The 15778-nt window shown below is 49.3% G+C and overlaps 1 protein-coding gene across 1 annotated transcript in view; it reads left to right on the top strand.

Moving 5' to 3' along the window:
* The first annotated feature begins 821 nt into the window (after positions 1 to 821).
* htr2aa (5-hydroxytryptamine (serotonin) receptor 2A, genome duplicate a) overlaps positions 822 to 15778 on the top strand; it is a 34124-nt gene continuing 19167 nt past the window's right edge. Inside the window, exon 1 of the mRNA XM_070914993.1 lies at positions 822 to 1272. Coding sequence (XP_070771094.1) covers positions 822 to 1272 — 451 coding nt within the window. The remainder of the gene's footprint in view (positions 1273 to 15778) is intronic.

The raw sequence follows: 15778 nt of genomic DNA, 5'->3' as shown, positions 1-15778 counted from the left end.
CGTCGGCTGCCGACGCGCTCACACAGGTGCAGGGACGAGTCGAGACGAGAGGGCAAGGACACGCATTCATTAACGCACACACACACACACACACACACACAGTGGTAGCATCTGTGCAGGTATGTAGTTCACAATAAAAACCCACCTCACAACCAAACTCAAAGAAGTAGAAGGTCAAACTTCACCGTCCGTTTGAAAAGGAAGACTCGGAGGAGGTGAAATTCTGACTTCTCTTAAGATCTGAGACTTCACGCGGGTCATGAGTGCAGCTTTTCATCAAGCCCGGACTTCAAGGGGGAGAAGAGACCTGCGAGCGTCTCCTCCGCCACAGCTTCAAATGGATTCTATAATCAGAGGAGGAGGAGGAGGAGGAGGAGGAGATGACTGAAGGCACGCGGGTCGAAGTCAGTCCCGACATCTCGGAACACTTCTTTGTTTTGTTTGTTTATCCGGCGCTGCGTGACGGGCTGCGCTTCAGCGTTGTCCTTTGAACAGCCGCTCTCTTTCTTTGTTGCGCTGAATTTAGCGGACGTGCTTTCTGCTTCCCAGCGCGGGGGAAGATCGTCCACCCGTTTGGCGCCTTGACGGACAATTCGGAGTTTTTTTTTGAGAGTTTCCTCTGAGATGACGGAGTAAATAACGCGCGCCGAATTCCAATTCATCACTCAGGTGATATTCATGGTATTCACCTGCGGAGAGAGGAAATGGAGGGCGAGTGAATGATGAGTAGACTTCCCCCGGTCTTACTCTGACCCATTTTCCAGGCGGCAGTCCCGAGGCGCCTCTGTCTCCGGCTGTGACGGCGTTACCGAGCTGACACCATGAACCTGCGGACTGGAAACGTGTCACAGTCGATCGCCAACACTGCCAGAGCTGTCGCCGCTCTGGAGCCCAACACCTGGCCTCCACCTGGATTCGAGGAAATCACCCTCCGGATCGGCAACGTGACCAACCCGGGGTGCCGCGGGAGCGACGCACAGTCGGGGAACTGGTCTTACCGCAACGTCGGAGGGGTACATGGCGAGGAGGGGGGCAGGATTTACGGGTCTCAGTGTCCCCCCCGAGACGTGCCGGTGGAGAAGAACTGGGCGGCGCTGCTGATTTTAGTCGTCATCGCCGTCACGGTCATGGGCAACATCCTGGTGATCCTGGCGGTCTCCCTGGAGAAGAAGCTGCAGAACGCCACAAACTATTTCTTGATGTCGCTGGCAGTCGCCGACATGCTCCTGGGCATCTTGGTCATGCCTGTTTCCATGGTGACCATTCTCTACGGTAAGCGTTGAGTGATTGGGCTTCATTAAGTTGACATTTGGTGTGTTTTGCTGAGTGGAGTGTGCGTAATTGTTGCTGCGACCCGCCTGCATGTTGAAGGAGTCTTTTCTTTTCCTCTGGTGCGAGGTCTCACTCTCGTGTCTGGTGTTCGGATCACGTGCTTGAGTGGTCAGAACCCGTGCATGACTCTGTGCCGGCGGGCTGGGACAGACGGAGAGCGGCAGTGATGGAGGTGCTCGGTGACGTGTTTGTTTCTGAGTGCCGCCTCAGTGCGGAGGTGACGGATGAGAGGCAACAGCAGGAAAATGTGCGCGTAAAACGAAGCGACACACAACGTCAACTGGAAATAACACATGCAAACTCAACAGGTGGTGACGCACGCGCGAGCTAGTCAGCGGACCTTGAAAATCGGCCGATAATCCCGGAGCCGCGTCCCTGAAACCAGATATTTGCTTTGTTGCCACGTGGGTGTATACACACATTTTCTGGAAGAAATAAAAAGCTTAACGTATGTGATGTTCATTTAACCGGGTCATTGAGATCGATCAAGGTCTCTTTTGAAAGACAGACCTGAGAACAGCAGAGAGGAAGAAAAAAACAAAAGCACGAACCACGTTAAAGGTTTCAAGTCGGTCAGCGGGACGAGGCAGTTTCAAATCCTCTGTAATTCATTCAGACCGTAACAGGTGCAAAGTAGTGGAAGTGGCAGCCTGTCAAGGTTCAGGATTTACCCGAGAGGTAACTAGACCTGAACAGGCCTGAGATCTGCTCTCCTCTCCGCCGGTGGTTCAGGTGGCTGCTGATGAAAGCTTCAGGAAGCTGAACGTTTCCTCTGCTTCATTTTCTCTGTGTGTCAGTCTGTCGCTGTCACACACACACACACACACACACACTCACACACACCTTCCACCATCCGTCACCGTTGCCCGTTTGCAGCTGATCCTCGCCCTCGTGGCTCCCCGAGCTTCCCTCCGCGTCTCTGTAAGTGTCACGAGCCGCCGCTCACGCCAGGAGCTTTAAGCCCTGAGTAGCAAATCAGTCAGCGGGCTGCAGAGCGCTTCCCAAAGAGCGACCCCCCCGGTGCTTATTACCCGCCTGGCCCGCTCTTTAATGACGAGACAAAAGAAGCCATTGGCCACGCCGTCGCCGAGCGTAAACACACAACGCTGCAGTTTGTGCCCTCGTGTTGATACGTGGCGGCAGCGTCTCGCCCGGACAATGAGGGCATCTTACAAAGTGAGACGGCCGCCGCCGCCGCCGCGTCGGTATCGAAAAAAGGACGACGTTAGGTTAAAAACCGAGAGACGGGGCTGTGAAGGGGTCGTTAATGAGGTCGCGGATTAGTTTGTGGCGGAGAGTTTGTGAATATTAGATCGCTAATGGGGTCATTAATGAGGTCGTGGGCGCTCGTACGTGAAATAACATGTGAGATGATCATTTTAGTAATGCGAACACAGCACTAACTGAGCCGACCCCGTGACAATATAATATGAGCAGTAAGGCAAGAAACGTCAGCGTAACACTGAAGGATTAGCGCCCTCTAGCAGCTGGAGGCGTAAACTGGTGAGCATCCTCAGAGAGGAGTTTGGAACACGGCCGCAGCCTTCTGTCCACGTTCTTTGTGAAACGATCTCCTGCTGTACTTGGACATCTGACCTGATCACCTCAGTTTGGACGCAATTTTAGCTCAATAAAATACAGCTCATTTTTGTTAGCGTTTGTTAGCATTTTGTTATTCAAGCAATAGCAGCTGAGAAAACAGATTCTATAATCTGCAGGTCTGATGAGTTCACTGATTCTGGGTCAGTTCGGGACAAATTCAGCGATTCAAACAACATGTTGTGTTCTCAGCTGAGTTGTTGTAAATTCACCGCCGTTCTGACTGGCTTCTTCTTCTTCTCCTTCTTCTTCTTCAAAGCAACGGCAGCTGAGGCTCATGGGCACTGTAGTGTGGCAAGCCGTCGGGCAAAAGCCTTTTTTCTTTGCTGTGAATTCCAGTTTTAAAATGTTCTTTTCGTCACATTCTGCACGTCAGCTCTCCAACAACTTTATCAAATTTGCTCCCCGAGTCCGCACCTTGACGGTGTTGACTTTACATTTCGACCTGTAGAATCTCTTTGGCTGTTCATGAGGTGGAAATGTGGTTATGCGGTTAGAAATGAGTCGAGGAAGTGCGATTCCAGACTCCGTAAACGTGAACGCGTTCCCTCAGAGCTCAGAGAAAACAAAGCACAAGGTTTACCTGCCTTCCAAAAGGTGACCACAGGACGTTCTCCTGATGACTCTGGTGGTCCTCTGACTTCTCCTGCGGCGCCACCAGCAGGTCAACATTTAAATGTTGTCCCATATTCTGGTCCGTGACTGAATACCTGCGAATGCAGCTCTACAAATGCTAATCAGCTAAATGTTACCATGCTAACGTGCGAAACTAAAATGGCGAGCGTGGTAACCGTTGTACCCGCTAAACATTAGCGCGTTGGTGCTGTCATTGTCAACGTGTCGTAGAGCGCTGTGTCTCAGTGAAGCCTCGCAGAGCTGCTAGCATGGCGGCTAACTCCTGTTTTTGAGGCGAATGAATAAACGTTTAAAAGATGTCACTTGTCAAAGGCGACCCCAGAAAGCTTCTGTCACGCCCGAGGTTGTCATCACTTTATGAATCTCCCTTCGGAGCACGTTATGAGCTGCTGCTGCTGTTGTTGTCGTCAGCGTTTTCAGGGTCGCTCTCTGCTGAGTCGCTCTTATTTTGCCCACTGAGGAAGTGCAGTCATATGTCCGATGCCGGGGGGGGGGGGGGGGGGGGCATATTGAGTTTTGTGATGTAATTCTTCATTTATTGGGTTGGAAGGTCAGCAGGATTGATCTGAAATATAATTCCTCCCAAAAAACCTTGTGTGTGTGTTTTGTTTTTTTTTAAATCACGTTTTTCCACATTTTGCCAACACTGTCGCCAACGGCAACAAGGATGAATTAAAAGACACGGAGATGTCAAGATGCCGCTCAGTGGGTTCACAGCTTTTCAGGTCAAGTCAAAGACCTCTCCCTGCCGCGCCTCTGATGGATCGGTGAAGCCCCATGTTAACTTCAGATTTGGAGCTCAGTTCTACATCAGGAGGAGGTCTTTGGCTCATCCTTTAAAACCACCTCACCACAGCAACGAAGGCCAGCTGCAGCAAATTAAAAGCCTTTGACTTCACAAGAAGTGACCGCAGAAAAAGGCCAGACGACCGGTGAAGTCGTAACACAACAGAAGTATGATGTTGCTTTGCTGGTTGCCTCTTACTTGAACCTGTATTTTAGAAGTACAGACAGTGTGTGCTGCTGCTGCGGGGAGCCACTGCATGTTCCTGTCTGCCTGACTGTCTGTCTGTCATCAGTCTGACTGTCTGTCTGTCTGTCTGTCTGCCATCTTTCTGTCCGTCAGTCAGTCTGTCCATCTGTCTATCTATCCGTCTGTCTGTCTGTCTGCCGTCAGTCAGTCTGTCTGTCTATCTATCCGTCTGTCTGTCTGCCGTCAGTCAGTCTGTCCGTCCATCCGTCCGTCCTTCAGTCTGTCTGTCTGTCTATCTGTCCGTCTGTCTGTCATCTGTCAGTCAGTATGTCAGTCTGTCTGTCTGACTGTCTGTCTGTCATCAGTCAGGCAGTATGTCAGTCTGTCTGTCTGTCTGCCCATCTGTCTGTCTGCCGTCTGTCTGACTGTCTGTCTGTCTGTCCATCAGTCTGTCTGTCTGACTGTCATCAGCCAGGCTGTCTGTCTGTCCATCCGTCCGTCCGTCTGACTGTCTGTCTTTCTGTCATCAGTCTGTCTGTCTCTCGTCTGTCTGTCTGTCTGTCATCAGTCAGTCAGTCTGACTGTCTGTCTATCTGTCTGTCTGCCGTCAGTCAGTCAGTCTGTCCGTCCGTATTCAGTCTGTCTGTCATCTGTCAGTCTGACTGTCTGTCTGTCTGTCTATCTGTCCATCTGTCTGTCTGTCTGTCTATCTGTCCGTCCATCAGTCTGACTGTTTGTCTGTCCGTCAGTCTGTCTGTTCGTCCGTCTGTCCAGACTGAAACGTCTATCGGATGCATTTCCATGAAATGCTCATGCGTCCATTAGATTTCTCCCGCAGCGATCTAGATGTGTTGATCAGGTTGTCCCTAATCCTTTTAATTAATTTCTGTTCTCTTAATTACTCTTCGTCTTAACTCTCAAATCCCATTCACGGTTTCAGCCATCAGCTTGCCATGAAAACAAACAGCATTTACGTTACGTTTCAGTCCAACGTCATGTTACATCACAGCTCCAGGCGGCGCTGATTGGCGTCCCCTCAAGTGGTTGGAGTGACCTGGACATGAGTGTACCTGTTTGATGTGCACTTTGCAAACCCCCTCCACGCGCGGTCAGAACGAGCTCCCGGTTGGAAGCAGGGTTTGCTCTCAGCATAAAGCTCAGGACAGATTCTTTTGTGATCTGGTTGCTTGGTGATCTCGGCCCTTTGGTCACTAGAGGCAACAGTGAAGAACAGAGGACCTCTGGGAACGGAGTATGCCGGTCTAAGCTCAGTGGAAGCTTGCCGAGCACCCCCCCCCCCCCCACCCCCCACCAGTTTGCCCGCTCCGATCTCTGTTCCTGTTTCGGTCCCACCTCTCCTCCTTTTAGAGGCACAGAAATAACTTAATGTCTTATTGATTTTCCTGAATTGCGGGTTGAAATACTCGTCTTTCTCCCCCTCTGTCAGCTGTTGACGTCCGCAGCCGGCTCATTCTCCTTCCCCTTCTTTACTGTGAAGACTTTTGACCCCCACCATCCATGTCCATCTCCCCTTTCCCTTTCTCCCTCGTTGATGGCTTCGTGATTCGCCCTCAAACCAAAGTGCTGCCTTTATATCCTGCGTTTACTGATTGATGTATTGATTATCAGGGGCAGAGTGGATCGATGGCCTGCCTCGATCAGGAAAAAGGTTGCAAAGGCGATATTAAGACAAAACATGATACTTTTTCTTTCTTTAACACTTTAAGCTTCTGGGAAAAAAAAGATATATTGTGTGGGGAGACTGAGGGAAAGTGAGTAAGTGATCAACTGCGCCAGCTGGGTAATTTATACCCCAGGAAATACACTCAGTTGCCACGGAGATCCGGCAGTTATTGAGATATCGGCACTTTACTTTTCGGTGTTGATTCAGCTTCGTGATTTCTGGAGGATGTAGTTTGTGCTCCTGTTGAACTGCATTACATCATTACGAAGAGGCGTTTGTCATTCAGCCCACCCTCTGAAGTGGTCCTGACCTCAAAGCCATACAACACCTTTGGGATGAACTGGAATGCCGACTGTGAGCCAGACCTGACTGATGACTCTCGTTACATGTATTTGATGCTTTCAAGTGCCTCCAAACTCATGTTGATGGAAGCAACAACTGGATGCGCATGCCTCCCAAATAAACAGCGGCTTGTTTTTCCGTTGTTGTTGTTGCTGTGTCGAGGTGCAGTCTGAGATGGTTTTCAGCCTGCAGCGAAACGTGTGCAGTGACCCTGCTGTCCTGACTTCAGTGGGGAGCTCATTTCAGGCCCGAGATGAGCGGCCAGCGGGTCCTCAGAGTGACAGGGCAGCCAATCGCCCTGAGGCATTGGTGGCGCGGCCGGATGTGTAGGGTTTGACCGCGGAGGAAGGAACGAGCAGTTCCTTTCACGGCCACTGTAGACCAGAACACCAGTCCTGAAATGAACGTGAGCGGCGGCAGGGAGCCAGTGTTGCCGGTCCGAATGGGAGCAAAATTCCTGCAGCCAGGTTCCAAAGTGTGGTGTAGAGACTGAAACCAGAAGAGTGGTTCGTTAATGACATGTTAAACAAACAACCACGTAAGAGTGATATCCATGGCTTTATCTCAACCGCCTGATAGAGGGTGAACCTTCTGGTGGAGGATCAGGACTGCTGCATGTTGCCGAATAAAATACTTCCAAAGTTTACAGCCCAAAACACGATCCAGCTTTTCCACTTCGAGTGCAACAGGAGATTCCACCAAAGGGCAGAAGACTGGATCAAAGTTGTATTAGACAGTTGGTTGAAGGCGCTGCTTGTGACATGAGAGTTGCTAGTATTGAATCCCGGACCAACAGAGAAAATCTGTAAATCTGGGGGGAAAGAGATTGCTAAAAGTTCAAGATCTGTTGTTAAAAAGTTGGTGAGAAAATCAAAGCAGCTTGTAGTATAATCCTGGTGGAGCGAATCCCCCGTTGGTGAGGTTTTTGCTGCGTTCAGTGTTGATAAAGTGAGTGGTTCCAGCAGTCAGCCGCCTCATCGAGACACAGATGAAAATAGAGCAGAAGTCATTACACCAGGGCTGATTGTACTTTCACCTCGTCAGGTGCTGAAGAGCAGCTGCCCCCCCCCCCCCCCCCGACGCTAAGAATGTCTCACTCCTAACAGAACAAGCCCAAAGCCCCGTTAGAGGCTGCAACGCTCATTACCAAGTGCAGTTTGCCCTTCAGGTGGCGCCAGAAGAAGGACGCAAAGGGTTGATCCTCTGAGGATCAGTAGGTTCTATTTCAAACTCTCAGTTTCCACTTTGGCCTGAAGTTGGCGCCGGCGGAAAGTCGTGATCGTTCACGGTGGAACTAGTTCCTCCTCTGGGGGAGGGGGGGGGCAGAACGCGCTCTCGGAATCTCTCTGACCGTTGAGAGTTTCACGTTTCCTGCGCACCAGTGGACAATTAGGATTTATCCTCTGAAGACCATGAATATCAACAGCCAACATAATGGAGATCTGGACAGCAGCTGTCGAGATATTTCTCCGTCATTTGTTTAATATCACTTTCGGTGTAGTGCACCCTTCAAACAAATCATACAGTTGAATTATTTAAAAAGAAAAAAAAATTATTGCAATTATTAACAGCATTTGGAGGGAAAGCAGCAGATCTGCACCTGAGAAGCGGGAACCAGCAAATGGCCATTTTGCACCAAAAAATCACTTCAGCCAGCAAAAGAGTTGACGAGCGACTAATAGTTTTCACCTCTACTTGTATAAACTGTTGGGGGGGGGGGGTCATTTATAATAAAGCATCATATTTAAAAAAAAAAGTCTTCACGCGTCTGGGCCAATCAACTAACCTCACCCTCACTAGACCCCCAGCCGGCATGACGAACTGATGACATGATGATGGTGGTGGATCCGTCTGTATCCGTTTCCTTTAGAGGTGACCGCCCCCCCCCCCCCCCCCCCCCCCCTGTCCCTGGACAGCCTCTGGACTCAGTTTAGGCTTTAATAATCAGAGCCAGAGAAGTAGGGCGGGCGTAACGCGGCTTACACAACAGCGAAAACCACCCTCAGACGGCGGCTTCGCGGGTCGCCTTGATGAGGCGGTCGCCCCTGAGCAAAAATAACCTCCAATTCCTCTGCTGATAGAAGGAGTGGTGAGGAAGGATGTGGGCCGAAAGTGAGCGAAAGAGGGGCGAGATAGAGAGTCCCGAGTGGAAAATTGCCAGCGTTGTGCTCACCCATTTGTGCTCGACTGTGTGAGATAGAGGGGATTTTCCTTTTTGTGTCTCTCGGCTGCGGAGCGAAGCGGCAGCACAAAGCAGCCTGAACAAAAACAGAGACGCAGCAGCAGCAGCAGCAGCCTTCCTCCTCCTCCTCCTCCTCCTCCTGCGCCTCTCTCGCATGACCAGACGGAACAAAATGAAACAGATGCAAACAAAAGGGCAGAGCCATTATCAGGCTCTGCTGCCCAGATGTGAGACAGCGGGGCAAAAAGGTCAAGATGTGACAGGAAACGCCAAAGCAATAGCTGACATGTTATATAATGCACTGTAGTTACCACACAAGTACATTAAGTACCGAACTTCCATTTTATGCTACTTTCTACTTTTTGGCATTTATTGAACAGATTTGGGCCTCGGGGTGGGGGGGGGGGGGGATTTAGTTTCAATTTTTTAGTCTCCTTCAGATATGAAGGATTCAAGGGAAATCAGCTATTTGGAGCGCTTGCATGACTGAATCACCATCACGGCGTCGTCGCTGTAGGTCCGGGGCGTGTTTAGCTTAGCTTAGCACAGGAAGACTGGAAGCAGGGGGAAGCATCTCAAAAGGCCTCCCCTCGCTGTGAAGGCTTGGTTCACCCAAATGATCAACGATTTCTTACTCACGTCTTAGTCTAGGGTTCTATGCGTGCAGATAAGATTTTCTTACTTTTGCTCAAAAAAACGGGATTCCTGTCTCCGCCCCGACACAGAGAAGATCAACTGAACCTAGTTTGAGGCAGCGTTTAACACATAGTCGTAAATGGTGCAAGCGTCCCTTTCATCTGAAGGACGTTGTAAACTACAATGTGAAATCACAAAGCGTCTGTCGACAGCTGAATGCCAAGTTCGCTCGTGGAAACTTTTCGGCTCGGTCCCGCGAGCGGCGCATAATTAATGTCGAATAATTAGGGCTTAATAATGATGACACACTGCTTTGGCACGCCGCAATTTAGACCCAGCACATTTGGTTCACTCTCAGGGGAGGAAACTCACTTTTCCCTTCCAAGTCCACAGAAGACGCCCGCAGCTCGTCGCGTGCACCGAAGGGGTGCGAAGCCATGCGTCTGCGCGCGAGTGTGTTTAAACGTGTGCAGGGTCACAACGTGTACGCGGGGGGCTTCGACGACCTCTTCCTCCTTGCATTTTGTTACCGGTGATTAACCGAGCAGCCGTGGCTCACCTTGAAAGCTCGGGTCACTCTGTTTGTCTGTCTCCTTTTTAATTGGTCCTCATTGATGAGCTAATGAGTGCAGAGCCTCGAACTCATTTAATGTGTATTAAAGTAATTGTATTCAGTGCTAATAGAATGGTCTTCTTGCCCATACCCTGCGTGAACTGATGTTGCGTTGGATATCTCGGCACCGTGTGCAGGTGTGATTAGCAGGACTGCCCCCCCCCCCCCCCCCCCCCGGGATTATAGATCCCATGTGGACCTGGATGGACTCATTCTGTGTGAGAGAAGGGAAAAGAGAAGACGAAAACCTGGATCAGTGAGCAGCTCTCAGGACTGTTTCCTCTGCCAAACATCTGCAGAGTCCAGGTTTGAGTTCAGCCTCGAGAGTCTCGGAAACATTCAGTTCATTTCAGTTTAATGGAGCAGGATGATCTCAGTGTGTTCGGTTTGGAGGTGAATTTTCTTATTATACCTTTGTTGTCGTTTGTGTGTGTGTGCGTTCTGTCTGATCTCGCTGTGTGTGTTCTCGCTGCCGAACCTTTTCATGTGCAAAACAGATTCTCTCCCGGCTAATTAAACGTCTGTTTACATCTTTTTCTGTTTTGCTCTGAGCTGTTCTGAAGCGAAGACAATTACGGCCGCCCCGGACGACAAAGTTTCCCTGCAGCTCCGCTCAGGCCGAGGCAAACACAGGCTCGTGAGCGCTGACACGCAGGAGGTTATAAGGTTAGCTTGCTGGCTAGTTAGCTAGTCGACTGGATTGACAGCGGGGCAGGTTTGTTTTTACAGCAAAAGAAAACTGTTAAAACATATTGCATGATACGGAGAGTTCATTATTTGTGGAAGCTGGGGTTATTTCAACACTGCACATCCGTTACAGAGTACACGCATATTACAGAGTATTACGTGTTTGGTGGGTCCAACAATAATCAAGCGGGTTGTAAGTGTTGAAGTTCGTCAGCTCTGCACTCTTAATGAAAGTGTTTAAACCTGACGGAGAAGTCCCGACACAACAGGGGGCCTTTCCTGCACCAAGGAGGAAATTACCAAGGATGCTTTGGGGCTAAATGCTAACATCAGTATGCTAATATGCTCACAATGACTATGCTAACGTGATGACGTTTAGCAGGTATGATGTTCGCCGACGTAGTTTGCTAGCATTTGATAATTAGCGCGAAACACGAAGCGCGACGGAGGCTGATGGGAATTAGTTTTGTAGGTAGGTACAGAGGCGCCGCAGGAACGAGTCCAGAAACCCGGGAATGACTTTGCGTTTTTTACACTTCCTGTTCCCTCGTCTCGAGGTCAATGGGTTTTTGCCTGAAATCAGGGTCTGTGGTTAACACAAGCTCGTTCTGCGACATAGAACGCGTCAGTAGATACCCCCCACTCGAGAATTTTGAAGCTTTTTACGCGTTTTTTAAAAAAGGCGGTTGCTAACAAGCGGCTAAATGAATCTGAATCTGTAAAGTCACTAAAGCTGTGATAAAGTGCAATATGCGCCTCTGAGATGTGGTGGAGTAGAAGTATAAAGTAGCGTGAAATGGAAATACTGTAGGTAAGATACAAGTACCTCAAAATTGTACTTAAGTACAGTATTTGAGTGAATGTACTTGGTTACATTCCACCGCTGCAGTTTTCCAAAATGTGCCTTTCAGGGAAATAAAGATTTAATGAAAGCATCACAGATGTTGCTGGTCTTCATCAGTTATCTTCATCTTCAGTTAGTAAACCAAATCGTGTCCTCTGATGACATCAGTGCACGTCCTCCCTCCTGACATGTTGGTACTAAACACACACACACACTACCAGAAAGGTACGTGAGCTTATTATAAATGCAGGTGAGTCCGTTCTTTTTGAGTGGAGCAGCAGAAAGTCACATGACCTCTGCACCGCGGGTCATCACAGACTGCCGCTGGCCACGCAGCAGAGACTGGGTTTCCACAGAGACTAACGCTGGGAGAGCACTTCTGAAGTGAATGCCGTTACCACGGTGGGATACTGCAGACTGGGGATGCATTCTTCAGAGAGAACAAAGAGAGACGGGACAAAGGGGACGTATCTACCTGGTTTCTCCTTCTGCAGTGAAGACGAATCCTCTCCGGTATTGGAACCCGCACAACAGACTGGTCTTTTCTGGACAGCACCAGGATGAAATCTGAGAACATCGAGTGAGCTGCGTTAGTCAATGTTCGGCCACATTACCACTAGGATGTGCTGCTAACATGTTAGCAACATTATCACCACATCGGAGTGGGGGGGGGGGGGGGTATTGATTCAGCAGCAAATATCAACTTCATGCATCTCTCTACCTATCTATCTATGCGATGCACTTGTCGTTACCTGAAGGCGAATTTGTTGCCACAGAATCTGATGGGGGGGGGGGGGGGGTCACAGGATATGGTGTAACACCGGCAGCAGGCTGAGGCAGAGCCCACAAGTTCGCTGTTTAACACGACGGAGGTCAGATAAACGTTTGAGCAGCGACTGAGAGACAAAGGGACTCAACGAGCGATTTGCTGGCCCCAGAGACTAACAAATCTGGGTATTTTACAGACTTGGACCCGGATACAAAATGGAACCTGCCATCTGAACAAACCAAAAACTTTCTGAACTCTTTCTGAGACGTTTGAAGCTTTGGCCGTCATCAGTCAGTGTTATGGTTTCATTCGACACAACAGACAACAGCAGAAGAAGATGAAGAGGAAGAAGGTGGTGAGTCCAGGCTTCAGGGTTTCCCTTTAAAGACCTGTTGGGTCCATGTTCTGCAGTCAGGAGGAACAGGGCCCCCTCCGTCTGCATCTGTTGTGGCGCTCTCGACCCAAGTATTCCTGCTCTGTCAGTGTCGAAGAAACACCAGTAATAACAAATACCTGGTGAAGCGTCTTCGCCTTGAGTGACTTTGAAATCATCTCCAACAAAGCGCAGAACATCCGAGGTGGAAACAGAGGTGTGGGAACAGGAGAGAAATGTTAAATGGTTGTTTCCCTGCTGAAGGTGCACGCTGAGAGGTCGGTGTGGGTGGGAAAGCTCGCGGATCTCATCAGTGTTGTGTCCGCAGCCACAGCTCACAATGTACTGATTACAGTCATCAGAGCTGTTATTTGTGCAATTACATTAACGCCGGGAAGAGTGGGCAGCGAGCTTCTTCCACGCACACTCGGCTGTAGAGAGAGAAAAGCGGCGAGGAAGAGGAGGACGGGGGCAGGCAGTTCCGACGTGAGACCCCAGAAGACGTCTAGACGTGTAGAATCCCTCTGGGCTAAAGTCGACAGATCTAACCCCTCGCGTCTGTCGCGTCGTTGTTAAATAAATCAAATAAAAACTTGGAGGGCAGCAGGAGTTCAGCTGAAGAAGTCTTTTCCTTAACTTCATGTCTACTATGTGTTAATTGAAGCTAAGAAGACTTGTTTTTTTGTGGCTGCTCTTATGAAAGTGATGAATCGACCCGCTACATGAATACAGGATTTCCTTAATGAGGTATTCGTGTTTGCTTTAATGCGTTCACCCTCAGTCTGTCCTTCATCTACGAACATCTCGCCCTCTCAGACAGCGTGAGACCGTCGTTTAGTATTCAGGACATTGTTGGATCGCTAGCCGACCTCCTCTGTGACTTTCTGCTCCCCGTTGACCTCCTGCCTCCAGGCAGCTGGTGCGAGACTCGGCCCGTGAAAGTCAGAGAAGCCGCTGGCATTTGAAACATTTGTTAAACAGGACGGGGCCCCAGCAGGTGTGAACGGAGCCCACGGAGACTGAGTGGATGGTTGCTAGCTAGCTGGCTAAATTGGAATTGTTGCTAAAGTTATTTGTCGGTTATCTCCTGCTGTGTTGTTTCCTCTTGTTGGTCTGTGTTGCCCTCCAGTTCATCAGTGCTGGGACCACCTGTCCACTCTCCCAGGGGGTCTTTGGGACCTGGCTGCCCTCGTCCACGCTCTCTCGCTCTCCGTCCTTCCAGCACATCACGTTCCCGGTTTTGGTTTCTGGAGCCGCGTTACCAGTTTTGACATCATTTTCAAATCCGACTTGTGCGTGTTTTGTGGGTTTGTTTGGGTCCAACACGCTGAGACAAAGTGAGAAAAAGTATGCCAAAGTTAAAAAAAAAATGTCAGGTCGTACAGGTGATGTTGTGCAGAAGACAAAGATGGTGTATAAAGGCACAGATCCACAGTATTCCAAAAGTGAGCAGTTTGTTGTGCAGAATGTCTCCATGTTTGATTCCTCTCTGTTTGAACACACTTTCACCCTAGCTACTCTTTCTCAATTAGTGATTAAACACTTTTCCATTGACTTTTGTATTCAATAAACATTCTCAGCAATCTAAGTACAGTTTTACAACAGATATAGATAGATACAGAACAGTATACAACCGGTAGAACCACGATTATGAACTAGTGTAATTCAGAAATAATACTCCATGTCCCTTTTAAATATATCAGACTTGACATTGAGCTACAGGCCACTGAAATGTGTTAACTTATGCTTGTTACATGTCATTTTAGCAGAAAACAGACTAAGGTATCACCACTAACCAATACCCAATGTTAACAAAATGAGCATTAATTATAATGCCCCCCCCCCCCCCCCCCCCCCTTTCTCTAGCCTTGAGCCGGGTTGTGATATATCTTCTTCTTCCTCTTATTAAAAAACATCAGTGAGCCTCACTGTTGTTTCCTTCATCACCATGAACACACACACTGGAGTTTACCTTGACTCAGTCCCACACACACACACACACACACACACACACACACACACACCGTCCTGCTGCCCCAAACAGTCACCACATTCCGCACCACATGTGGATTCATCCGCCGCTGAAAATAGTCCCCAACAAATGCACTATTTCCTCCTGTTGGTTTGATGAAAACTACAGCATAGCAGCATGACTGAGCCTTTTGAAACATGAACCTATATGTTTGCGTTTTCAAAGATCTTTCGTCCTCTGTAGGAACCAGCAGGTTTAAGTACTGAGAGACGGACTAACGCGTTGTTGGTTTTGGTCGTTTTCGTGGACTAACGCGTTGTTGGTTTTGGTCGTTTTCATGGGATTTGTTGACAATAAGAAAAATATGTTAAAAAGCCACCAGTCTTATCCTTTAACAAGAGACCAAATCTTCCCATTTGATCAGTCTGGTGCTCGCTGTGTTCTCACAGGAAATGGTTTTTGCATTTCTCTCACTTTATCCACTTTACCTATTAACCGTTTTCTTTTCCGTCTCCATCCGTCACTCTCGGCTCCGTCTCGGCCCTCTCATGGTTGTGAGTTTTTAATCACCCGCATTGTCTCTGCCTTTTGTGGCTGCCATCGCCATCGCGTTGTTTGGGTTCCTGACTTGCTGCCTGGCTGTGGACTCACAGAGGAGATGGCACTTTGGTAATTTTCCTCTCTGCTGTCTTTTGTTCGGCTGCCGGCTCCCCTCCGGCGCCGCCGTCCCTCCCGCTCCTGAAAAACTTACACAATCCGCTCATTTCATCACCGCGAACGCACTTGAAACGCACTGGAAGAAACGGCGGCAATAATCAGCGTCGCGTTCCGCCCAGATGAGTCCTTTCAGCGCTGCTGGCCGGCTGCTGAGGCTATCAGGGAAGGGAACAGTTTGAGAAGATGTTTTCAGCTTCTCCCTGATTTCTGGGAAAAGAAGCACCTGAACGTGAAGTTGTTTTAGAACGAGAGCGGGGATACAGACGGACCACTTCGTCCGCAGAGACACAGATACAAACATGCTGAAACTGGACTTCTCTAAACGTGGACGAAACACGTGTAATGGAAGACAAAGCTGTTCACCTCCTGCTGCAAACACAGAACGGTATTTCATCTGGCTGATAGTCCACGTGCGCTCG

Source organism: Enoplosus armatus, chromosome 11, assembly GCF_043641665.1.
Source record: "Enoplosus armatus isolate fEnoArm2 chromosome 11, fEnoArm2.hap1, whole genome shotgun sequence".
NCBI lineage: Eukaryota > Metazoa > Chordata > Actinopteri > Centrarchiformes > Enoplosidae > Enoplosus > Enoplosus armatus.
This window is presented reverse-complemented; position numbering and strand designations above follow the sequence as displayed.